We start from the raw sequence: 16,183 nt of genomic DNA on the forward strand, positions 1-16,183 counted from the left end.
CCCGGGTTCCCGCGAGCTGGTGAGGGGGCGGGGGGGCCCCCGGGGGAGATATTGCCATTCATCCCGGCTTTATAAGAGAGAGATGGGCCGGCGTGATAACCCGCACCTTTCAAGGAGAGCCGTGGTGGGGGGGGGGAGGAAAAAAAGCAATCACGGAGAAGAAAAGGTGAGGCAGGAGTGGAGAGTGAGGAGAGGAGCAGGCAGTAGGCTGGGGTAAACAGAACAGGGGAGTGCATGGTGCAGAAAAGCACTTTCTCCACCCCCATTCCAACACTTATTGCAATTTGTATTTTCGTCCTAATATTTCAGCTTGTTCTTCCCCCTAGTTTGACTCGGCATAAGTTAGGTCAGAATAATGTTCACTGCGTGTACTGAACTGTGTTCTTGGCTATAAATAACTGTACGAAATAAGCGTTGTACCTTATCAAACCTGTGTTACGTAGTTGTTCCATTAACCATGATATGCAGTTTTGTACGTTGCTTTGGATAAAAAAACGTCTGCTAAATAAATGTAATGTAATGTAAAAGGTCTGAGGGGAAGAAACCGTGTCAGGATTACTCTCAGAGAGTCGCCTGCCCATATTTATGCGCAGAGATAACTAAGTAACCATCATATGGAAGGAGGATTAAGTAATTCAATCCGGGAAGGAATACAGTGTATCTGTGTCCTTACCAGCTCAGTGGAGGCCAGGATGTAAGGAATGGGATTTGCGTTCAGTAACCTGCTTCAAATTGCAATGATGCCAAAGTCCAACCCTAACATACTACAAACAGAGTTTTTTTACCTTTTTACTCTTGCTTTTTAGAAATTAGTGTGAGAATTTTAGATAACTTGTAGACCATAAAAATATATAAATAAATAAAACAATAATAATTATAATAATTATCATGATCATCATTATCATCATCGTCCTTATCTTTATTTATTAAGAACTTCTTCAGAGCCCTTTCCAATTTAAAGATGTTTGTTCAAATATAATTAAGACTGAAAGTTTGAAAACTAACTAATGACAGCCAACACTTCCTTCGCCTGACATTTGGCATCGGCAGCAGGGCGGTCCTTGATTGGGAGTCAGACGCAGAGATGATGATTGGGTGGGCGCGAGTGTTTACACGACGGCGCGCGTTGCGCTCCAGATGTGCGCGTCTATCCTCAGCGCTGGCCAAACGCCACAGAGCCGCAGACAATGCGACAGACGCCCCAGACAGAGGAGCGCTGTCAAATGCAGCTGGGGGGGTGGGAGGGGGCGGGGGGCGAGGGGCTGAGTTTGGCAGCCCACACCCGGCTTTCACGCCAGTAAAAAAAGAACGCGCGCAAAAAAAAAAACGGCGCTGCCATCAACATTGTTTCAATGTCATGTTTGCCACATCGCCAGCTGCCAGCGCTCGGCGACATTCATCAAGCCGCGTTGAATGATTCTGCGCCACTTTCCTGCCGCTCATTAGTGCCCATTGAATCGCAAGGAAAAAGGAGAAAACCTTTGTAAATGAGATTTCGGTCTCATTTATTTTTTATGGGCCATAAATATAAACAGCGCGGAGCTGCTTGCCAATATTGTGTGATTTCAACCGACGCGACATCACCCTTCTGATTTTGGAGATTCAAATGTCATTGCAGATTTCCATTTTGCAATCTCAAAAGTTATCATGTATGTGCATACTGTATCAGCATACCCTGGGCCATGACTGTGACTAGGCCACAGAGTAATGCATTTTTGTTGTTTGCTACAATACAGAGAAATGCACAAGTAGTGTTTGAGTACCAACTCTTTGATTGGAACCAATATTTTTCCCCAACAGTGGGGAATGGTTAAATGGTAGAATGCAGTTTGACATTTGAACCAAAATATGTCAAGCAGTGACAGCGTTTCAAAGCTCTACAGACTAAGTCACTCGTTAAGGTTAGCTTTGCTTGTTGCGGAAGGCCTCTATTTAATGACAGACAAGCTCGGGTGCGCTTTGCGCTGTCATTCGCTGTCAGTCCGTCACATGCTCTTAATTCTTAATGACTTCTGCCGTCAAGCCTTAAATCTGGCCATTTGCTCGATGCACCTGCACAAGTGGGAGGGCTGGAAGCCAGTCGGAGGCTCGGAGCGAGTGCCAGGATTGCAGACAACAGCTCACCGCTGGAAATAGCTGGAATTTCACATCCTATTAGCCCAGATCATAAAGAGGCTAAGTGGGACAAAGCTGAAAAGCTGGAAAGGTGTAAATATGAAGGTGGAGGGAAAGAGAAAGGATCCTCTACAGACTGGTCCACTCCATCTCCATTAGTAACGAGACAGCGGTCCAGCAGGTCACCATTAATGTGTTCTGCAATGGGTAATGCGTGTGCAGTACGGCTGCGTTTCTGTCGGAACCGTGGGGCCTTTGTGCCATGTGTTGGTTGAGTAATGTTTAGTGAAACTGTCAACCCATGCCCTTCACTGAGTGCAGCTCAATGAGATATTCACAAATTAATTTACCGTGCGAAACAATAAGATTTCTCTTCCTGTGCGGCTATATCATTGTGAGGTGGATCCATAAGGCAGTTTATTGACGGTACATGAGTGAACACAGCAAGACAGTGGTATGGATTAAATAGACTTCTGTCCATACAGGAGTTCATGTTTTGAGTTCATAAACACTATTTGTATAGTAAATACTGAATTTATGTGCTGCAGAACTTACCACCACTACCACCGAAAGATGAACACTAAAGCGTTTATTTGTCTGAGTCAAGGTTAATAACAAATGATGATTGAATCCAGGCAAGTGTGTAGAACAGAACAACTGCACCACAGTGTTTGCATAGATTTTTTTTTACAGTATTCAATTACAAGAAAAATTGGAAGAACTTTGGCATCTAGTCATTGTGTCATGTTCACTTAATTCTATTCGGTAGACAGTAGATCATAAATAATCCATGTCATATTTTTAAGAATCAAACATGGAGTCAGAGCAGAAGAAAACTATTTTCTCTGGGTTAGTACTTTGTGTGCTGCCTCATTTGCATCAGGGATTAGGCTAATTGTCAACACAATTAGCCACACTGTAAATATTTAAAGATTAACCGTGTGTGAATATGAACTGATTTTCTATTGTTTTTTGAGTTAAATAGTAAACATTTTTATAGTTTAATTAAAAATAGCTATTAAGCCTGGCCAAAAATCTTGTCTGACTAATTTTGCCGACCTTTAATTAATACTTAAAGGTTCTTTAAACTTCCAATACGCGGGTAATCTCTGGGGAAACACCATTGACATAAGGACTTATTGCAGCAAGATTACACCAAAAACACAAATAATGGCTTCATCATTCTTTATCTCAGCGTGGAAGAAAAACTCATCAATCAAGACTAAATGGTTGAAAAGTGCCACAAGCAAAAACAAACCAGGGAAGATAAATGTTTTCATGCGGCGCATTGATCCTTTCTCTTTCCATGGCTCTGATTGCAGAAGTAGTCCAATATATATAAGTTCAATATCCAAACTCTATCGAACGATAACACGCGACCAATCGTTATTTAAACTTGGGAGATTTAAAACGATCATTCCGCGCTTAAAGGAGCACGAGTAGCTCTGCTTGTGGCTCTGTGCAGGAAATGCTAATTCGGCCGCCTATTTCACCTACCTGAGAAACACCCAGAGGAACGCGGCGGCATGCAAATGAGGGGTCTTTGTGAGACGCGCTCGCTGAAATAAAAAGCACTCCGCATCCATAATTACCCCTCGGCCCTGCGTGGGATGGCGGGAGCCGAGGGGTAATAATGATGGCGGGAGCCGGGAGCTTTGCTCGTTTGTCCGTGCGGCGAGCGCGTGAGGGGACCAGAAGCGCTGCGGCTCGACATTAAACCCCCCCGACGCTTCCCTCCCCACCTGACCGTCGTCCGCACAAAATGGGGGCTGCGTTTCATAACGCCCCCCCTCCCCCCCCGCCCGTTCCCATCATGCCACCCCACCCCCCCCCACCCCCACCCCATGTCTTCTCAGCAGGGCAGACATGATTTAGCGTTTTTCCTCTGCTTGCCGATGAGGCCGCGCGGCCCTTTTCGGGGCGAGGAGAGGTCGCCTGCGAAGCGAGGTGAAGAGAGTGTCGCCCGGGCTGCAGCCGTGCTGGCCCTTAACACTGCTCGCATTCTGGAGAGCCTCTCGCGCTCCAACTTCGACCCCCCAGGACAGCTCCGAGGGCACATTCTGTATGTAGAGCAAGCCTGAGCACCCCCCCCCCCTCCCCCCAGATACCATTCACCTTTATTCATGAGTACAAGCGCGAGCGTTGAGCTAAGGGCGGGGTCGCTGTTCCCTTCAGGAAGCAGGAGCGTGGGGAATGTAGGGGCCGAAGCACGCGCATCAGAAACAGCGACGTACGCGAACGACAAACGAGCCGACGGTCTGGGGTGAGGCGAACGCCGCGTTCGCTCGCCGTGCAGCGTTCCTACGCCTGTTCCAAAACATCGTCTGCCAGAAGGGCGGCTACTCCAAATACCGTAATCCTCCCTGTCCTACACGAAAGGCCGGCACGCTACTTACTCTTTAATTAGCCGTTAGGGGGGGTGAGTCAGAAGTTTTGATTCCTGTTTTGAAGAGTTATAATTGGCTTTCACAGTGGCCACGTATGCCGGGGCAGGAAATAATCCCCTCCTCCTCTGCTCCTTCTGTCCCTATTAAGTCGGAGCTTGACAACTTGAGACTCATTATAACTTTTTTTCCCCTGACGTGAAGGAGGGAGAAAAGATCCTGCTCCTCAGTCCCTGATCCCCCCGCTCCGGCGGCAGAGGGAGAAAGAGGAGAGCTCTGCATGTCATGTTCTTCTAATGGGCCTGATGTGTCATCCTGGACGCCCAGGAGATCATCGCTGATTAAGGGTCAAGAGTGATCTACACTAACAAGGACCCTCTGCCCGGAAACTACGTAATTGGTGTCTACCGCAACCTTCTTGCCCCCCCCCCCCTCCACTCTACCCCCCCACCCCCTCGCTCAAACCACTCTCACTTCCCCGAGTAGCACTTTCACCACATACCGCCAGCCGGCATTTCTGTAAGACACGACCTGACGTGGCTTTCTAGCTCTTCTGGGTTGTTCCTGCCACTAAGATTGTGAGTCTAAACTTCACTGTGTTCTGTTGGTCAGTTTCCATTGCTGGATGGATACAACCGCAAACTGACAAAATGAAATAGAGGACGGCAGTAAGCATGAGGAGAAAATGAGACACGTTCCCATCTTTTTTATACCAATGTTGTATGCCATTTTGGTTAATGTGATTTATATTTTACAGGAATTTCTTCCAAATTGCATTGATCAATGATAACGTGCTTTGTGTGACTGATGATGTAGCGCACTTTCATACGCTGAACGAATGGTAATGTTCTACTTTACAGCGGATAAAATCATCAGACATTATGGGGCACAGTCGGTTTGTAGGCTCAGGTGTTTCTGAATGTGACGTTTCGGCAAGCCATCCGCAGACAAACAATTGCTCATAACTGCTCAAAATTTGACTGCGTTTCAACTGAAAGATGCAGAGCGTCCAGGAAACCCTGTTTCTGCCCTCTTACCAGGCTACAAACTATGCAAGGATTAAAGAGGCCATGAGCATTTTAAAGATAGTTATGGACCCTTTCTGTTACCAAGTCTGAAATTAATCATATTTTCCAGTATCATTCTAGATGTGACTAAATCTAACACTGTTTTAATGGCAAGACAACTACAAGACGGCATTTATAACTATTAATGACGTATTTTCAAAAACGAAGAATCTGCAAATGAGTGAAAAGAGTGGTGAAGGATATGATGAAGGATAGAAGAAGCTGGTACTTGCTGGTCTCTGATAAAACCTTTAATCTTTTACCATCCTGGATATGCCATCACCATGAATTCATTCTTAATACAGACTCATAATATTTTTGTTTGATGAACGTTATGCAAGTCACCTCAAGAGTCATGAAGTACACTTCACTCATAATGGAGCAGTAATCACAGGGACTGACCTCTGACCCGAGCCATGATTACAGTGAAATATTAGCCTCTATGGAGTATTCATGGACAGCAAGGCAACTGAATTATGAGATATTTCTTTTCATTAACCATAAGAGCACCGTACGTACTGTGCAGCTACAGAGCCGCCAAACTTGGCGTAAAGTATAGGCTCTTGGTTATAAAGTTTAAATAGGACCCGAGTTCAACGTGCAACTAGAAAGCTGCCTCACAAATGACAGCCTGTACCTGACGGCGTTTAGCGAAAACGTCCAATTCCCTCCGGCAGCTGGGCCTTATTACGGGATGACAGAACGCTCCGGAATGAAGCCGTGATTTGCGAGTGTTGTGATGGCACGCGGCGGTATGGGTGCGCTGGCGTAAATCTCGCCGCCGCGTGCCGTACTGTACCGCGCGCGCTCTGCCATTGTTCTCCAGCGTCTCTGATGGCTCTACCGCCGCCACCGCCGCCCGCGTACTCGTACTGTACATCTTTATATTTTCTTTTTCTTTTTCTCCCCCCCCCCATCATAAGTCGTATTTGGTTTCAGTCCGAGTAATAAATCCCACAAAAGAGAGCCGTGCAGGTGTTTTCTGTCCTCTGATCTGATAAACTGTCGGCCGCCTCCCCCTTCCTCCGTCGCTGATAGCATCGACACGGGGCCCCGCACTCAGAGCTTACGAGCGTAGAGGAGGGGGGTGGGGGGGTGGGGGGGCGGGCAGGGGGTTGCTTGAAGAGGATGCTGGGGGGGTTGGGGGGGGGGTGTTGGGGTTGGGGGGGGAGGGGGGGGAAACCTGCTACGGCAGAGATTTACCGCGTCGACAGGACTGGTGATTACCAGGTTTAAAGGCCAGCTCAGATTGATGATGCCGCAGCTGACACCTTAAAGGTCAGTGGCTCTTCGGGGGAGACATCTCTTTGTGCCATTGGAGAACGGCGGGGGGCGGGCGGGCAGGGGGGCTGGGGGGCTGGGGGGGGGGAGTGATGGTGGTTGGTGGTGATTGCATTAGCTCTGCAGTTTTATGCCACATTCATGATTCTATAACTATAAAGATGAGACAAAGCGGCCACAGCCTGCATTTTAATAGCCTCCATCAGTACCTTTGTTGTAAAGAGCCGGCCATCACAGGACCCAAGGTGCTGTGTCACCAGAGATAGTGCCATCCGATTTTTCTACGCTTGCTCCTGTTTAGTGTTTGAGTATGCTATTCTTTTCCTTATCCCACCAGCTTGGGCAAGATTGACTAATGAGGGATCAATCTGACTGGCCAGAAGCTTATGGATCCGCCCATTTTATCTGTCAGTTAGGGGTGGTGGGAAAGTGGTGCACTTTACTCTCACACTCAATGAGACTTTCTATTTTCTGTTTCGCCAGTTTCAAACAGGCCTGGGTCAAATAATGTATTTTTCTATGCTTTACTGATCTAGTCTGGTGTATTGGAACCAGTGAAATACTCTCAAAAAGTGCAAACCCCGCCTTATGGTCATATTGGCAGGCTCAATTACACCAGACAAGATCAATAGAGCATAGAAAAGTACTTGAGTCCAAAACAAATACGTATTTGACCCAGGTCTGGTTTCAAAAAACCCCGTGCGGCCCTGTAAAAAATCATCTGCAGTTTCTTTTAGTTGTAATGTAAAAATAAATCAGTAATTAGAGCTTGGTATTTATTTGAAGTTTTTCCCAAACAGTCCTTAAATATTTTAAAATGAACCCTAGGGAAAATGTTATGCGGGAAGACCTAAGCATACAGCATATCAATGACCCTCATAAGACTGATAGCAAACGCTCCTTATATTCAAACACAATCTTTCCACCGGCTTTTATTCTCCTTAGTATCCTCCTGTGTGTCTATTAAAAGGGCATCAGGTACCTATTCTTAAAAACCCTTTAATCTATTATATATGAGCTCCCGGCCCGCTCTCCCCTCCTCCTGTTTGAACTATAATAACCACCAATGCCCTGCAATTTCGCCAATGCACACCAATCAAATTAAATGGCCAATTAGTGACAGGCTTTTTCTTTTTAATTGCTGAATTTCCCTCCTCCTCCCCCCCCCCCCCCCCCCCACCGCCCCCACTGCAGCAATCTCTGAATTAGAGTAATGGATTCCAGGGTTTGCCTTTGAATAATTTCCGGACCTCGTTGTCGTTAGCAGTTTTATTGAGTGCCAGGAGCCTCAGTGGCACCTGGGGGCGCATCGTTTAGGAAGTTCTCTTACGTTCCCCCGCACTGCCCAACAGGTAAAGAAAGACGCCACAGTCACCTCGTACCGCAGGCCGATTTTTACCCGTGAGATGGTTGTTTTTTTTTTAGATTATTTGAAAAACTTTTCGGGCGATCGGCAGGAAGTCCAGAGCTCGAAGGGAAGTGATGTCGGCGAGCAGCGCTGCTGGACTTTTTTGTGCGCAGGGAGAATGACAGGCACTGTGTCACCTGGACCTCGAGGCCTGGAGCCAAAAATAAACCGGAGGAAAAATAAATCTTTGAGTGACCCCGGGAGGATCCCGCTGAAACCCATTACTTACAGCTGGCCGCGCGCTCGCTGCTCCCACTCTCAGTCAAAGTTCCGCGCTAAAAGTCCATCTCGGGCGCCGGTTGATTTAGAGCGCGAAACGGACAGAGCTCTCGTCTCCGCGGTTCTGAAAACCGCGGTGCAGATGTGCCGTACAGATGTGCTTACGCCATTTTTCAGCGTGGTTAATGGCATGGTTACCTGTAGACCAAAATCGTGCGAAACCCCAGAAGCAAAAGAATAATAACAATCATTTTGCAGTTCCTGATCACCCTGACAGGATTACAGAGTTACGTTTCTCAGCAGTCCCAATTTCTGCACGATTGACATATTTCCTAATTAGCTCGATATTAATTGATGCATGCATGCTTCGTGATAAAATGAGCAATGTGCTTTTGTATCATGGTTGGTATCAATTCCAGTTTCACTTCAATTCATAAAATCATTTTAAATGTAATTAATCAATTGAAAAATCCTCAAAGAACATTATAGGCATTTTTTCCACTTGTAAGTTCATTTTAACGCTTAATTTTGTCATGATTGAACTAGAATTGACATCGACCCTGATGTGTGTGCGTTTCAACCGTATGGTCCCAACGATTTTGTATCATGGTGTAGAGGGAATCCTGACCCTGCCACTGGCTGGAGGTCTGTTGGGGAAACACACAACTGGCCCCAGCGTTGCCCAGAGAGCATCGCAGTCAGACTTGGCACCTTGGAATTGACACTACTCCTTTCCCTGCCTCATCACACAATAGCAACCTGGTGAACTGGGCACCTGCCATCCATCTGTGCCAGCTACACCTGCAGGTTCCCCCAGTGCAGCAAGCGTGCAGAGTCGCTGTCGGATCGCAGAGTGGAAAGAGGCCGTGTCTGGAGTGCCGTTTGGAGGATGCATGCACTAGTGAGTCAGGACGCTGCAGCGATGGGACACACCGACAGTTACAAATTATAGATGAGAAAATCTGGTGGAAAAAACCATTAATCATATTCATATAGAGTTTTTGTAGCATGCAAAGGTATATTACAGGCATGAGTGTGAGTGAATGGTGTGTGTGCCCTGCGATGGACTGGCGAACAGTTCCTGCCTCTCACCAAATGCCTCTCACCCAATGCATGCTGGGATAGGCTCCAGCATCTACCATGACCCTGACCAGGAATAAGCAGGTACAGATAATGGATGGATGGATGAAACACTGTAAAGTTATGTTCGAGCTCCCATTCACAACAGTTGCAGTTTTACCCCCACCAATGAATTGGTGTGGTGTGCAAAACATGTAGACTGCATACACAGCGTTACACAGTTACTGTGACATGTTTAAGATATTTAATGTCTTTATCTGGAGTGTCAAAATGTCAGTAGTAAATGATCAAAAAAGGATTCTACTGTTGAAAATGACCCTGACCCAAGGTACAAAGTTCCCGAAAAGATCTGAGTTTCGCAAGTGAAGACAAATACAATTCAGTTCTTTTCCTCAAGAGAAGGTAAACAAATGATTAATCTTGTTCCCCTAGTTCTGTCCCTTCTACCCATAAATCATTATTCAATAATATGTGGCTGTGGCATTAAGGAATAATCCATCTCCAGCACACAAATGTCAACATTTCTTAATGCAATGAATGGCTCAGCAACACTGACATTATTGATGACAAGCACCTCGTGCGCGATCGCTGATCCTTCAGCAGTCTGCTCATTTGAAAGCGCTGCCTCATTGGGAACCAGTGGCATATAAGCTGAGGAAGCATGCTCCTCCAGTCTTTAATTTACTTTTGCCCCGACTACGCTTTCAACAGGGGGGAGAAACATCATGAATATAGCCCTTTCTTCAGAAAAACACAGCTTCCGCTGATGGAATTGCTAGCCGTGAAAATGTTTGCCGTTTATTGGAGTTCACTGGACTGAATGATAACAGAGTAGGACAGGGCAGGTATATACGCTGGCCTCAAGTACCACCGGCTCAAGTTCATATTGTGCTGCCAGATTAGAGTGATTTTCATCTGATCCCATCCCAGCACCTAATTGAATAGTCTTTTTAAAACTTCTGAAAAGGCCCGTTCAAGTGCTGTCTAAAATAGATACGATACAAATCAGCAGGCTTCTCTGGCTGTCTTCAGAACAGTACAGCACATACACAAGATGACATTTCGCAACAATAACTGTGACACATTCATAAACAGAAAATTAATTTTTTGCATTTCAACGGACTGGGAGAGACATGCTCCATTTGGAAATGCATGCACGTACATACAGGTGTCCACTTTCCATGAAGATTTTGCCAGTAAAATTGCAGGCTAAACCATAAGGGTAACTTTTGAACCTATCAATATTAAACATAGCATTATGCCTATGGAGGATTACGCCTATATTTGAATTCTTTGGTAGCCTAACCTGATGGGTAACAGTGTTTTACAAAACTTGCACTGTTGTGCTATAATGCTGAGAGGGAGAGTGTGGGACTAGGCAGGGCACACCCCTGCTATTCTGAACAGCCTGGGAAGTTTTCAGGACCCTGGACAGTTACATCATTGAATGTTTTGCATCTTCAAAAAAAAACCCTTTCAGCCAGAAAGAAGAAGTACTTTTGATAAACATATTTTGGGCTTGCTTTGTTTTGTTCATTTCCGCTTTTCATGTTTGGTAGAACGATGGTTGCAAAAAGGACATTGGTCAGTGGAAAACTCCCAAATTCTTACTTTAATGTCACTGCATAAGACAGCATTTCCCAGGTGCATATAACAGAAGTGGCCAAAACAATGACCACTGAGTAGACTGGAGTGAACAGCATCAATATGTGACTTAACATAACATAGTAAAAAAAGAGAGTAGGAGAAATTTAAAAAAAATTATATAGTCAATAATTTCTTCACAGAAGAAATGTGTATTCAGAAACGTTGCTTATATACCACGTATTTTCAGGAGAGCTTGTGCCTGAGCTGGCTTCTTCTTTGGTAGCCTTTTAAAGTGGCTCCGAGGCGGGTGCAGGTGCGACCGGAGGAGTCCTCGGGGTTTGTTTGAAAACGCGCCCCAATTAGTCTGATAAGCGCTCTGACACAGGTGGACAAGGAGGGGCTGCTCATCTGCACATGAAACGCGTCGGGAGGCGACCGGGGAGGGGGCCGTGCGTCCTCGCCGGGCTCTCCCTCCGCCCCCTGCACCCCTCCAGGTGTATTTACCCTGGCCCCGCTATCTGATGCTTTGGCAATGCACTGGCCCTGATTAAAAACAGCCGCCGCAGATGCAGCTGGGCCAGATCTAATTGAATTGGGAGGCAGCGTTGTGGATCAAAGACGGCACGCAGACGCCTGTGGACGGACCACCGGCACGTGCGGAAGCACCTGCTCCGTTTGCCGGGCGAGATTTATTCATGGAGCAGACAGCCTCAGCCCGGGAAACTTCCCCCTGCTTATGTCTGACTAACAAACCATTTATGCAGGTGGATAAATAGACTGATTAAAATTTTTTTTTTTTTTTAATCCTTCGCCCATTTTTCTTCCCTGTTTGGAATGTCCGATTGTATTCATCAGCGCTCGTTGCCGCAGGCTTCGGTATTGATTGGGCACAAAGCAAGCCTGTGATGTCATCGGCCACTTTGCATTGCACTGCGAGTCTGCAGGCTGGGCTGGAAGGCACTCCACAGGTGGGCCTCCAGGCTGATCTGATCAACCAGCAGGGGTCGCTGGTGCAATCCCGACAGACCTAAAAACTTCCCTTCCCCGGCGACGCTGGCGGCAGCTATCCATCACCCTGCGGGGCTGGCAGCCACAGTTGGAAATCGGCGCGTTCTGGAACCGATACCAGAGCGTGGGGCCGGTCCAAGCAGTAGAACAGTGGCTTGACTGGATGAGCCTCCCAGTCAGTCAGGCTGATTAAATGCAACTGTCAAATTGGTGCTTTGTCCGCGACCCACAAGCGAGTCGAAAATGCGAGTCTTCTGATAAGAGGAAAACATTTCAACAAATGTAAAAATATAAACAGAGCATTTATTTTTTTATAGCCTTGTAGGACTATATTATATGTTAAATGCCTGTAATGCCTGTAATATTATAAGTGTTCTAACTGTTTTGAAATTCACTTTTAATCAAATGTATCTGATTAGATTCAAGTGAAATGAGAAATGCTGAAAAATATTCAGAGGTCTGGCTGCGTGGACCTGTTCACTGGGTATTTTGCACACGTGGTAAAATATTCATATTTCAAGAGCAAAAAGAGCAGCCTCATCTACAGGCATCAATGCAAATATCCCACTTGTGCCTTTTCTAAGATGCCTGGCTACAAGGCTCCTGAAAAGTACTGTACGGAAAAGTACCGCTGTTACTCAAAGCAGTCTCCTTTACGACTTTACACAAGAAATGTATTTTTAAGTGCTCATCTTATGCACTTTGACTATATGGCTTTACTGAACTATGGCCTCCCGGGAAATGGTAAGAATGCCAGAGAGCAGAAGCCCATCCTTTCAGAAAATTATCAACATCTAAATATTTCATGTGCAGCCCATCCATTATATATTTCACAAAGAGACATCCGTGGCACTTAGGGTGCTTAGAGTTCCAGATGGCTCAGAAACACACTGTTCTGAGCACGAGGGCTTATTTCAGATACAGAGCTGGCTGATTTAATACCGGCCCCCTCTTCCTCCTCCGTACAGCCACATGTGCGTCCACGCCACCCAGATTCTCATAAGCCTGAGTCATTTCAAATGTAGCTTTTATGACAGTTATTTGTTAAATGAAAAAAAAAGAAAATGCTGGAATGCCGTTCCCCTGAAATTTCCGTCACTCTCTGCACTGACCCTCAGCTGAGTGCCCATAGACCTTGGCCGGGATTCAATTCAGCAACAGTCCTTAATTTGTGACTGGCAAACATATTAAAGTGTTTCCCTCACAAAAAACAGTTTGGCAGATTGATTTTGCTGACTGTTTAACTCAAACCCCAACTCAACGAGGAAATATAAATGCAACCACTCAAATATAATACAGTTGTTGTTTGAGAGCATATATGATGGCTCGGGCTACATGCATGGTGGAGCGTAAGCGTCCAGTTGTCCAAAGACATCATCACAATAACTCAATAAGAAATCCATACAGAGCACTCTCCAGCACTTAGAACTCTGGCAGCCCCCGGGTTATTGTCAGCTCATCAATGCCAGCCGGTTTGCCACTAAAAATGAGATAATCACTGAACAATCTGCACTTGGTCACTTTTCCCCCCAATTCTTGATGGGTGTATGAACAGAGATAATTCAAGAATGGCGAAGAGGATTTCTGAGGTCCTGTCACTCTAAACCTGTGGGGAAATTCCGGAAGCTTTATCGGTCGCCCATTTAAACCTTTCCCAGGGGTTCCTTTTGTGTTCTAGCCTGAGCCTCTCTTGAAGACAGATTAGTATGGAAAGGCAAGTGCTGGGTAAGTTATGACAAGTTGTTAATTCTACCCCACGAGCTGGATGGAAAAAGAGGTACGGGCTGTTTGTACTGCAGTTGTTCGGAGGGTAGGCTCTCCAGTTTTAGCCATGCAGTCGTACTGCCGATTCCCTGCGTTGGCTGGCAGTGTCCTCAAAGTGACCACAAAACCAGACATTTGCTTACTGCCGCATGATTCAGAAAGCTGACAGCCACTGAATCATTTTCCGGAAATATGCCAGTGTTTCCTGTGCAAAGCGTTAATGTGTTCCAGTCAGCACTGGCCCACACAGATGCTCACAGCCAGGAATATGGACAGTCTTGCCAAAAAAAAGGACTGTTTATATCACAGTACAGAAAATCTCATTCGTTGTTCACTTTCCTCTCTGTGACACCTTGAACACCGTATCATGCAGAATGTGACCATGATCTCCACTATCAGGCTTTTGCAACACATCACCACTTATTTGTCTGAATGCCAGATCAGCATAATATCTGCACACTACAAACGGCAATCTAATTTGTCTTTGTTTAGATGTTCTATACAAACCAGAAACCGCTCATCTCTTACAGCACTGTATAACAAATAAAGCACTATGCTAGACAGCTATAGGGGATGTATGCTTGTGGTAATTGCAAGGGTGTGCAAGGCACTTTAAAACAATATCCAAAATTCTTCATTTTGATTCTGAGGTCGATAAAGAAATAAATCCAGCGAATACAAATGATAAACAAAAGCCAGTATTTTTCCAAAGGGCATCAAATCACAGTGATAGCGCTCTGTACCCGTTATTGACAAGCAACCTGTCGATTGCCTGCGCTAAATACCCAGCTTCAAACCAAAGCTGTCGGGGGGTAAATAATGATTAATTTAGTAAAGGACAGGTCGTCAATACAGACTGCCCAGGTCATCTATTTAATTCCAATAAGGGACCAGATGTTTCAAGCTTACCTTTTGATCGATGATGCTGCTGTATCCCTGTAAAGTTGATATCTGCGGTTTTTGGGGCTTGGCATTTGTTTTGGCGGGTTCTTTCTGTCCACTGTCCACATCGCTACGATCTCTTGACGCGTTGTTGTAGCTGGCGTTGTACACGAACAACAAGCTGGTACACATGGTAATCACTAGAAACACAGCCACGCCATGCCGCTACAACAAAGAAAGTCGGGACATCAGAAATTAGCAATGCCATGCACATCAGTGGAGAAACAAGTTGCAAGAAAGACTATATTCTGTGGACATGATGTGCAAAATACTGATGTGTAGGCTACAAAAAGAGAAACCCATGACACCTGACCAATTTTTAAGACGTTTGCGTTTCATAAGATTAAGTATTAGCCTATAGAAAGCTTTCATACCGTGAGTGCATACAAATAAATACATACATGGAATATGCTCGCAAGTAAGCCCCCCCATACCGGGGTCTCTGCAATACTTGCAATTGTTTTCAAATAAAACTTGTCAAACCCTAGTGATTCAAGAGTAGCCTATTGGTGACATTATCAAACAAAATATCTTATGAAAACCTAATTTCTGTACTACAGGTGGGTGACAGGTTGCTTCTCAGAAACCATTTATTTATTTATTTATTTATTTATACGTTAACATTAACACATGTGACTCATCCTTCTTTGTTGAACAGATAACATGCAAGTAGGCTATGTAAAGCTAACGCTCAAGCTTTTGCGAATAGTTTTTACTAGCCTTACGAATTTTTTAATTGAATGAGTCTATTGACGGAAGGTTTAGCCTAAGTGTAAGTTGTGAAGTCGCAAATGCACGTTAAATCCCCGCTTCGTCTTTCTGATTGTTAATAGTTTAAACACTGAGCTACAATTTTCATAAAAGCAATCAACTACACCTGTGCACTAATGCGAAATTCGGTTCCCAGCCAGTAAGCATTTCAGTGCACTAAAACAAGTATCCATATCATTATTATAATTTACTTTCCTTTGTCACGAGATGCTATTGTGTTTGGGACTGCAGGACACGCGATAATCCTAAAAACGATGAATTATGTGTAGCGATACTCGGTGGGAGACTATCTGAGCCGTATAATATTTCACAAAAGTATCACAAAAACTGTTACCATCGGTGTCTTCATTTTGCGGTGCGCTCTGCTATGTCCACAAGTCTTCACATGTAGGTCCACTTCTCTTCATAATACGGTACATCTCCTCATCGCATCCTCAGTCCGGCTGGAGCACAGCTGATGCGTTAGGCAGTGTATCGCTGTTATGTCAGATTACCGTTCGCACGGGTATGGACTAAACCTATTCTCTCACTGTAATGCACAGACTAAGAGCGGTAGG

At 45.4% G+C, this 16,183-nt stretch overlaps 1 protein-coding gene across 1 annotated transcript in view; it reads right to left on the reverse strand.

Annotated features, from left to right (window-relative positions):
- Positions 1 to 16,183, reverse strand: part of st6galnac5a (ST6 (alpha-N-acetyl-neuraminyl-2,3-beta-galactosyl-1,3)-N-acetylgalactosaminide alpha-2,6-sialyltransferase 5a) — a 32,353-nt gene extending 16,170 nt beyond the window's left edge. Inside the window, exons 1-2 of the mRNA XM_064338162.1 lie at positions 15,961 to 16,183; positions 14,823 to 15,020 (exon numbers count right to left, since the gene is read on the reverse strand). Of these exons, the coding sequence (XP_064194232.1) occupies positions 14,823 to 15,020; positions 15,961 to 15,975 (213 nt within the window). The 5' untranslated portion in view covers positions 15,976 to 16,183. The remainder of the gene's footprint in view (positions 1 to 14,822; positions 15,021 to 15,960) is intronic.

This window comes from Anguilla rostrata, chromosome 6, assembly GCF_018555375.3.
Source record: "Anguilla rostrata isolate EN2019 chromosome 6, ASM1855537v3, whole genome shotgun sequence".
Taxonomy (NCBI): Eukaryota; Metazoa; Chordata; class Actinopteri; order Anguilliformes; family Anguillidae; genus Anguilla; species Anguilla rostrata.